Raw genomic sequence first — 10,325 nt, forward strand, 5'->3', positions numbered from 1 at the left:
TACTGCAATATATTTTGGAAAAAAACAATGAGTCCGATGTCAGCCTAAAGACATCGTCATCCTGCCATGATGGCTCTCTCTGTGGCTTGACCAGAGGGAAACTGGGTCCTTTCAGTTCCAAAGATCCCCTCCCTTTGCTGATAGGAACAGAAGTGCAGCCTCTGCCCAAGTGAAGCTCTTCTCCCTGGTTCTGGGTGCCAGCTTCCTCTTCAGTCACTCATTTTGACTTTGCCCTAAAACAGCATTCCTCATAATATGGGTAGACCAGATAGGGTGATGATTAGAGGAGGAAAAAGAGAGGACTCTTCCATCCAGCCTCTCTAACTATCCTATTGCCTCCATACCATGGGAAATGGATGCACTTTGGGCTGAGATGCCTGTCAGTAAATGTGGGTGTCAGTTTTTCTTGCTCTCTGCCTCTGACTCGGAGGCTCCTGAAGAGAGTCTCTGTGATAGCTGGTGCTGATGCACCCAGACCTCACCCTCTCTCCTGGATGATTGCATGGTTTCCTGGCTGGTCTCACCACCATTCCTCCCCCACCCAGCCTCCTGGAATTATTTTAAAATGGTGAGCCGGCTCTCTGACTGACTGGGAACCACGTCAGTGGGTGGGAGCTGGATTAGGGGCTCCCACAGTCATTGTGCTTCCCCCATGATAGCACATATCACACTGTTAAAATTGCTTGTTTACTTGTCTGTCTCCCTTACTGGGCTATGACCTGCAAAAAAGGGAGAACCCTCCTTATTTCTCCTTATATCTTTAATGCCTAGAGTGGAGCAGATATGTGATAAGTAATCGTTGAATGAATGAAGTGAAATGATGTGTTCACGTGTCTGCTTCCCCTATTTGATTTGACTCAAGAACCCCGGTAAGATGAAAGCTTTGTCTGATTCATTCTGGGGCCCCAGAAAACAGTTCTTGGGATGAGCTGGGGTTCAGCTAGAGGGTTCTAGACTGTCTGGATTGGAATCCTGGCTCTACCACTGCCCGGCTCTCTGACCTTGAGCAAGTCGCCTGCCCTCTCTGAACCTGTTTCCTCTTCAGTGAAATGGGGATGAGAATGGAACCTACTTCATAAGGCATTGTGAGGACAAATGCCTGTCAAGTGTTTAGCACGGAGGCTGTCACATCGTAAATGTGTCTTGGGGGTGGGGTGAGGATAGAGAATGCATCGAGAGATTAAGGAAAGTCAGAGGAAACGAGCACCACCACTGATTTCAGCATCCTGGTGTTTAGAGGGAGGGGACGGTGAGGCCAGTACCAGAGTGGGGTAACCCCAGGGGCTACCTGTCCCCGCTCCCTGCCCTCCCCCCAGGTCTGCAGAGTCCAAGCTCACCCACCACGAAGCTGAGCAGCCCTGGCGCTGGGTGGTGGTGAGGGGCCAGAAATAACCGCAGTTGCTATTCCTGCCTTTCTGGGCTGGATGGGAACGCTGCCTTTCTAATCTAAAGGCTGCTCTAGACTTCCTGCACATCAGTGGGCTCTTATGTAACACTCCCCGCCCTCTGCCGCCCAACGAGCTTCCAGAGATTTCTGCAGCCAGCTTTACTGCACACTCAGCTGGGGGTGGGGGGCAAGGAAGCCACCGCAGGATGGATTGTCCTCTAAGCCCAGGATCTTGCTGGCCCTGAGCCTGGGAGAGGGGCCACTCAGCACGGGGCAGAGGGACTGATGTCCAGGGACAGCGGCCTCTTTCTGCATCTGCAGGATACTCTGGGGCAGAGAGGACCAGGAGAGCAGGCCTAAACGATAAAGGTCGTCTATCTTGACCCACTCCCTCCCTCTTCCCTCAATGGCCCCTCTGAGCCACCTCCGTGACTTCCACTTCAGGCCTTACCTAACTTTGTCCGGCACATGACCCCTCAGGCAGACTCTGAGGACAGCAGCCCAGACCCCAACTCTCGCAGGCAGACCCCCACCTGGGCCAGTCCTCCATGGGCTCTTCCCTGCAGCCCTGGATGCCATCTGGAGGGCGCATGCCAGGCACCTCTTCAGAGCCCAGTGGACCCCCCTCTTCCTCAGGCCTCAGCATCACTCTGCATGGGCCTATCTCAGAACTTGCCCTTCTCCACCTATCCTAGGGCTCAGGGTCTCCTCTGGCACCTGGTTTCCTGTCTGTAATTGGAGAAGATGAGATGGTTTCACTCTACAACACTCTGGGATGATTCTCTCTCATTTCCCCCCTTCCTCCATGTCTCCACTTCTCCCCACCCTCTCAGTGCACCCTCTGTCCCACCCCATACCTGGCCTCTTCAGGTTTCTTCTCTCTGCACCCAAAGACCCTCCCTGGGGTGGGAGCAGAGCTACCCCCAGACCCATTGAAGGCCAGGCCCTCCACGTTTCCAGCGGAGCTGATCAGCCATCGGAAAGTGTGACAGGCACCCCAGACAGAACCAAAGCAAGAGTCACTTCCTGAGCCCTGGGCGGGCCACAGTGGTGGCAAACCACGATCTGAGCAGCACATGTGGGTGCTGACGTAGCCTGGGGCTGGGGAGGAGGAAGCGGCAATGGAAAAAGGGGCTTGTTTTACTCCGAGAGCTGCAGCCTGCTCAACCCTGGGTCAGGCATGATGGTTCCCACTGGCTTTCTCCTGCAGCCTCAGCTGCCCTGGACCAGCTCAGTTCTGCTCTCACCTCTGCCTCTTCCTCTTCTCTGGTTTGCAAGGAAGGTCTGAGCACAGATAGCAGCTCAGACCTGCATACCCTCTGAGGGCCTCTCAAGTTTTCCAGGGTTTTTGGCATCAGTCAGCCAGCAGGCAAGGTCTGAGAGTCCCAGACTCATCCCCGAGCCCCCCTGAGGCCCCAATGACACGCGGGCCAGGGTGCTCAGGGCCTTCCTTCTCTCAACCTGGTTTCCTTTAGGCCCCAGACCTGTTGTCCCATCTGGGTTGTTGGTCACAAGTTGGGTGCTCACAAACCCTCCTTGGGAGGGGCCAATTCTTTTCACCATGTCTCCTCCCCTCTCTGTCCGCCCAGTCACAGCGAACAAAAGTGTACCATTGGCCAAAAGACAGACCAGAGGAGAATGGGGATAACACAGATGCTCCCAGCCCCACTGCTGAGAAGGCAGACCAGCAGTATAACCCTGTCCAGGAGGAGGCTTTCCGCCGGGCTTCTTTTTCACTCATGCCCCCTCACAGCGAGCGCGAAGGTGGGCAGTGTGTAGGGGCTCTGAGCCAGCTGTTGTCACTGTTTCTGGGTGGAAGCTGCCTTCCAGGGACATATACCGTGGAGTCAGGACAGAGTTGAAAAGGCCACCTCCTCCTTAGCACTGTGTCTGATACACGTAATGGCCAATAAACCTCCTTTTAAAAGAATGAATGTTTTATTCATCTGTATCTCCTACTACTTCCCAATAGGAACGCTTTCTACTCCAGCACATTTTTTCTAGACAGACCACACATGGACTCTCCTGGCCAACGCCCCCCTCCCCAACCCCGGCCTGAAAGTGCCTCTCATCTCCTCACCACAAAGTTTGTTCCTCATCATGTTCTTTCTCCTCCAAAATATCATCCTTGTCCTTTTCCCAGCCCCCTATCCTCTATGTTCTGTAGCGTAACTGACTTTTGGTGGCTAACAGGGCTGCTGCCTATTCTTAATTCTCTTGTAACATGGAATCCAGGCTTGCTTCTACCCAACTGTAAGCTTCTCAGTGGCAGGGGCCTATGTGTTAGGCCTTATTCCCAGGCCTTGCCCACAGAAAGTCCTCAAAAAAGTTTTTTGTTGTTGTGTATAATGGGTGTATTAATCAGAACCTGCTGGGTTGTAACAGAAACTGAAATAAGTTTTATTAAATAAAAAAGGAATACACTGACCTGTGTAACTAAAAGGCTCAGGCTGTATCCAGAGACTTACTCTCTATGTGTGAATCTATTTTCTAATTTTCTCTGCACTGGCTTCATTCTCAGGTAAGCTCTCCAGTCCTGATGGCAAGATGGCTTCCAGGCTTACATTCCATTGGCTTAGTACCACCTGGGTAAGAGAATTCCCCTTGTTCAAGAGTTCCAGAAAAAGTCCAAGAAGAGATTCTCATTAGCCTGGTTTGGGTCATGTGCCCATCCTGATTCAGTGGCTATGCCTAGGGAGATGGAATGCTCCTGGACTGCTGGATGGAAGCGTCCTAGACAGATGGCCAGGCAAGGGTGACATACCCTCTCCTAGAACTAGGATGGGGTTCTCTTCCCTCAACCACACGGATTGGGGTGGCTCTCCAGAGGAAATAGCTGGCAGGGAGCACTTAGGAAAAGAAAGGTTGGACATGCAAAGCAAAAGATGTAGATTGTTAGGATTTCAAGTGCCCAGCTTCAGTGAGGACCTGAAGATACTGTAGGTCAGTTTACACATTAGAATCACAGGGGAACCGGTTTGCCCTGGCTGGGGGAGGAAGATGTGCTCTTGGAGTCTGGGCATCTCCTGAGAGACAGAAGAAGGATCCTAGGACAAAGTGCCTGCTTAGTTCTGGCCCTCATGAGCTCAGGAAGATTGTGATTCAGTTAGCCTAGGGTAAAACCTTTCTTTTTCAGAGCTCCACAGTGATTCTGCAGCACAGTCAAGGTTGAAATAATTCTCCTCTAGGAAATGATGTACTACTGCTGCAAGAAGGATTCCGATTAGCTCTTCAGGACAATGTCCGCTGTGTTAGAATTGGAATGTTTCTCCTTCTCTGTACAACTTTTTAGAAAAGGGTCACTGGGGTTTGCTTGGAGGCTGAGGATGGGTGGGTGAGCTGTGGGTGACCCTGTGGGGGTCATAAATAACAATAGCCACTGTTTACTGAATGCCAACAGCAAGGCAGGCACTGTGCTTTAGGACTTCACAGACAGCAGTCCACGTGAGTTTCAGTCTTCACAACAATCCTTCCATGTGGGCATCATTAACATTAGCTTTTTTTTTTTTTTTTTTTTTTTTTTGCGGTACGCGGGCCTCTCACTTTTGTGGCCTCTCCCGTTGCGGAGCACAGGCTCCGGATGCGCAGGCTCAGCGACCATGGCTCACGGGCCCAGCCGCTCCGCGGCATGTGGGATGTTCCCGGACCGGGGCACGAACCCGCGTCCCCTGCATCGGCAGGCGGACTCCCAACCACTGCGCCACCAGAGAAGCCCAACATTAGCTCTTTTTTACAGCTGAAGAAAGATACAAAAATCCTGGCCAAGGTACCCCACCAGGAAGTGGCAAAATGGGCATTCAGACACAAGACATCTGACCCTGACTGGCCTGGCCTTTCTGCCCAGCAGGAGGCCTCAGAGAGGTGCCTCACTCTTGCTCCTAATGAACAACAACTCGGTAGGCGGTGGGAGTGGACACCCACCAGGCCCTAGCATTTGGGATGGGGAGTTCAGACCTAGAGCACAGAGAGGAGGGAGCCCTGGTTCACTGCCGGATTCCTTAAGCCGGTTTTTATAAGAAAGTGTGTGTGTGTGTGTGTGTGTGTGTGTGTGTGTGTGTGTATGTGTAGGATTCAGAGGGATGAAGCCCAAGATAGCTACGCCCCCCCCCAATTTAAACCCTCCGACACCTACTTCCTGAGGCTGTTTAAGTTCAAGCAGACCCTAACCCGCCCCCTTCCCTCCCAGTATCGTCAGCAAGTTCCTTCCACACACACACTTTCTGCTTTCTTTTTAAATTCAGAAAAACACCACCTCCCCTGGATTCAGAGCTAGAGCAGAAGCCTTCCCCTACCGGAATCCCAGTTCTCTTTTGGTTGCGCACTTGATTGTGGGGAGGAGGGCGGGGACGAGACAGGGAGGGCTTCCTCGTTTGCGTCCCGCTCCTGGGAGACCTGCGGGAACCATTCCAGTCTACTCCCCTCTCCTCCCACCCTCGCCCTTGGCCTGGCTCGAGGAGGGGAGTGTTATCCCGCCCGGGATTTGGGCGCCTCGGCTGTGGCGGCTCCCCAGGGACTGCAGGGGTAGCCCAGGATGCGGCGCCTGCTCAGTTCGCGCTCACTGCGTCTAAGTCTCCCTCAGCCTGGCGCAGCGCCCAGCACAGAAGCCGGGAGGGGGAGCAAGACGGCGGCGGAAGAGCCCACTCGGCCAGGGGCCGGGGGAACCGAGCTGGAGGGACCTCCAGAGGGCAGCACCAACCCGCCAAGCAGGTCCTCTCTTCGAGCCAGCCTGGGGTCCCCAGACAGTCCACAGGGAAGCCTCCTTTTCAGATTCCCACACTTCCCGCCCCACCTCCACCTGTTCTGGATAAAGGTGGGACAGTCTCCCACCAACACAGGGACCACCAGCTCGTGGTGGGAACAGCACTCAGGTCTCTCCAGAAGCAATCAGCTTACCTCGTCCAACCACCCAAACGTGGGATCTTCCCCAGAGGGACCAGAGAACAGCCTTTTGGTTCGGGTGGCACAGAGGGATCCCCAAGCTCCAGCAGCCCCACCCCACTGGCAGATGGCGGAGAAGCAGATGGCCCACTGTACCGCACAGGAAGGAACCCAGGAACCATCTGGCCGTTATTTCCTAGCCTCAGTTTCCCCTGCGACACTTGGAAAGGCACCATGCCATTGGTCGAGGCCTGGGGTCAGGGCCCCGCCTCTCCTGGGCGGCCTCTGCCCTGGCCAGCCCAGCAGCTCCTCCCCTTCGCTCCTGCCCGGCTCCCACGGTCCCAGAGGTAGGCGGGCGAGCCCTGGATCACGGTGGCAGAACCCAGGTCCTACTCGCCCCCGCCCCCGCCCAGGGCCCGGGCTTTCCCAGCCCAGTCCCCGCCGGGAGCCTCGAAGCGCATAGAGCTACGCGCCTGGAACCCTCCCCGCCTGGGCGTCCCCGGCTCTTGCGCGCGCGTAGGGCTCCCGGCTCGGAACCAGGGAGGAGGGAGGGAGGCAGGGAACAGCAAGCAGCGACCCGGAAACGCCATATAAGGAGCAGGAAGGATCCCCCGCCGGAACAACCCTTATATGGGCAGCGCCTTATTTGGAGCGCCCAGATATGGCCCGGCTGTTTCCGGCTCCGGGAGGAGGGAAGAAGGCGGAGGGAAGGGGCGGAGGCAACGCCGGGAGCTACGGAGCAGCTTCGGTCCCGGAGTCCTCAGCTGTGGCTTGAGCACTAAGCTTCCTCAAGGCCTGGGCACCCAGGGTGTGGGAACCGGCGTCGGGCCCAGGGTGCGGGATGGCAGTGCCTATGGCTCTTGGAGAGGGGGCTTCACGTCACTCCGGGTCCTCCCGGCTGGTCTTGCCATATTAGGGCTTCCTGTTTCCCATTTATGGCCATGTACGTCACGAAGGAGGTGGATCCATGTCGTTCCAGACCCTTCAAATAGAGGCGGATCCGGGGAGTCGCGAGAGATCCCAGCGCGCAGAACTCGGGGAGCCGCCGACGCCAGCTGCCGCCGCCGCTGCCACCAGCTTCCGCCGCAGGACCGGCCCCTACCCCAGCCTCGGCAGCCGCGCCGCGTCTACACCGGCCGGCGGCGAGGGCGAGCCGGCAGACCCCACCTGCGCTCTCCACAGTGTACCCCGCGCCCCGCATGTGACCTGGCCAGGCCCCCGAGAGGTGTCCCCCGCAGCTCCTCCCCCGGGCTGCGCCCACCCGCCCCAACACCAGCTCTCCAGCCCGCCAGTCCGGGATGGCGGCAGCCAAGGCCGAGATGCAGCTGATGTCCCCGCTGCAGATCTCCGACCCCTTTGGCTCCTTTCCTCATTCGCCCACCATGGACAACTACCCTAAGCTGGAGGAGATGATGCTGCTGAGCAATGGGGCTCCCCAGTTCCTCGGTGCCTCCGGGGCCCCGGAGGGCAGCGGCGGTAACAGCAGCAGCAGCGGGGGCGGTGGAGGTGGAGGGGGCGGCAGCAACAGCAACAGCAGCGGCGGCGCCTTCAACCCTCAGGGGGAGGCGGGCGAGCAGCCCTACGAGCACCTGACCGCAGGTAAGCTGTGGCCTACGTCGAGGGCTAGCCCCTTCGCCACCATCCTGGCGTCTGGTCCTTCCCCACGGCCTTTGCAGCGCCCCTTCACCGCGGCAGTGCTTCTGGACTTCAGGGATGCAAGTGGGGTTTCCCTTCACATTCCTCTCATGCCCAAGGTCCTGTGTTAGAGTAATGCCTGGGGACATCCCCCCACCCCCTCCTCGTCCTTAACGGTGCGCAGGGGAGCCAGCTTTTGTTTTGGATGGAGAGCTGTGGGGGTGCGGGGGTGGGGGGAGGGCTTGTTTTGACGAGCAGGGCTGCGCCCCCTCCGCCTCCAGGAAGGCTAGCCTGCCGCCTGTCCCCAGGGAAGGACCGTGATCCTTGGCCAGGGATGTCCCGGCAGCCCCGGGTAGGGGTCGCGCACTAGCGGTGGCCGAGGGGTTGCTGGCGGGAATCCCTCGCCCTCGCAGCCGCTGCTGCGGAACGCTGGGAGCTGCAGTGGAGGGGGATTCTCCGTATTTGCGTCAGCTGTTGTTGAAATGGGTTCTGCCTCTGGAGCGGGTCCAGGAACATTGCAATCTGCTGCTATCAATTATTAACCAGCTCAAGAGTCAATGGTAGCTGGCCCGACCTCTCGCCTGGCAGCGTGGGTCCTCCTCGCCCTCCAGTGATTGCTCTCCAGTAACCAGGCCTCCTCCCTCTCTCTCTCCTGCCAGAGTCTTTTCCTGACATCACTCTGAATAACGAGAAGGTTCTAGTGGAGACGAGTTACCCCAGCCAAACCACCCGGCTGCCCCCCATCACCTACACTGGCCGCTTCTCTCTGGAGCCTGCACCCAACAGTGGCAACACCTTATGGCCTGAGCCCCTTTTCAGCCTGGTCAGCGGCCTTGTTAGCATGACCAACCCCCCAGCCACCTCATCCTCAGCATCATCTCCAGCGGCCTCCTCCTCTGCCTCCCAGAGCCCACCCCTGAGCTGTGCAGTGCAGTCCAACGACAGCAGCCCTATTTACTCAGCGGCACCCACCTTCCCCACACCTAACACCGACATCTTCCCTGAGCCACAAGGTCAGGCCTTTCCAGGCTCAGCAGGCACCGCGCTTCAGTACCCACCTCCTGCCTACCCTGCTGCCAAGGGTGGCTTCCAGGTCCCCATGATCCCTGACTATCTGTTTCCACAACAGCAGGGGGACCTGGGCCTGGGCACCCCAGACCAGAAACCCTTCCAGGGCCTGGAGAGCCGTACCCAGCAGCCTTCGCTCACTCCACTCTCTACCATCAAGGCCTTTGCCACCCAGTCGGGCTCCCAGGACCTGAAGGCCCTCAACACCACCTACCAGTCCCAGCTCATCAAACCCAGCCGCATGCGCAAGTACCCCAACCGACCCAGCAAGACTCCCCCCCATGAACGCCCCTACGCCTGCCCCGTGGAGTCCTGTGACCGCCGCTTCTCTCGCTCAGACGAGCTCACCCGCCACATCCGCATCCACACCGGCCAGAAGCCCTTCCAGTGCCGCATCTGCATGCGCAACTTCAGCCGCAGCGACCACCTCACCACCCACATCCGCACCCACACAGGCGAGAAGCCATTCGCCTGTGACATCTGTGGGAGAAAGTTTGCCAGGAGTGATGAACGCAAGAGGCATACCAAAATCCACTTGCGGCAGAAGGACAAGAAAGCAGACAAAAGTGTGGCTTCTGCCGCTACCTCCTCTCTCCCTTCCTACCCATCCCCAGTGGCTACCTCTTACCCATCCCCAGCCACCACCTCATACCCATCACCCGTGCCCACCTCCTACTCCTCTCCCGGCTCCTCGACCTACCCATCGCCTGTGCACAGTGGTTTCCCGTCACCCTCCGTGGCTACCACATACTCCTCCGTTCCTCCTGCTTTCCCTGCCCAGGTCAGCAGCTTCCCTTCCTCAGCTGTCACCAACTCCTTCAGCGCCTCCACAGGGCTTTCGGACATGACGACCACATTTTCTCCCAGGACAATTGAAATTTGCTGAAAGGAAAGGAAAAAGGGAGAAAATGAAACACAAGAGACTTAAAGGACGGGAGGAGGAGATGGCCGTAGGAGGGGGCTCCTCTTAAGTCAGATGGAGGTTCTTAGAGCCAAATCCTCCGAGGTCTGTTGGCCAACAATTCTTTCTGTCCACTTCCCTTTCCTCCCCAGGACCTACTCCCTTTGACTTCAGCTGCCTGAAACAGCCATGTGCAAGGTCTTCACTTCTATCCAAAGAACTTGATTTGCATGGATTTTGGATATATCATTTCAGTATCATCTCCATCGTATGCCTGACCCCTTGCTCCCTTCAATGCTAGAAAATCAAGTTGGCAAAATGGGGTTTGGGCCCCTCAGAGTCCAGCCTTGTACTCTTGTACAGTGTCTGTGCCATGGATTTTGTTTTTCTTGGGGTACTCTTGATGTGAAATAATTTGCATACTCTATTGTATTATTTGGAATTAGATCCTCACTT

At 56.8% G+C, this 10,325-nt stretch overlaps 1 protein-coding gene across 1 annotated transcript; it reads left to right on the forward strand.

Annotated features, from left to right (window-relative positions):
• Window positions 1–7,563: 7,563 nt before the first annotated feature.
• Window positions 7,564–9,854, forward strand: EGR1 (early growth response 1). Its single transcript, XM_065874536.1, has 2 exons — window positions 7,564–7,864; window positions 8,560–9,854. Exons 1-2 carry the CDS (start codon window positions 7,564–7,566, stop codon window positions 9,852–9,854), a joined length of 1,596 nt encoding a protein of 531 aa, XP_065730608.1.
• The last annotated feature ends 471 nt before the right edge of the window (window positions 9,855–10,325 follow it).

This window comes from Phocoena phocoena, chromosome 3 (assembly GCF_963924675.1).
Source record: "Phocoena phocoena chromosome 3, mPhoPho1.1, whole genome shotgun sequence".
Lineage (NCBI taxonomy): Eukaryota > Metazoa > Chordata > Mammalia > Artiodactyla > Phocoenidae > Phocoena > Phocoena phocoena.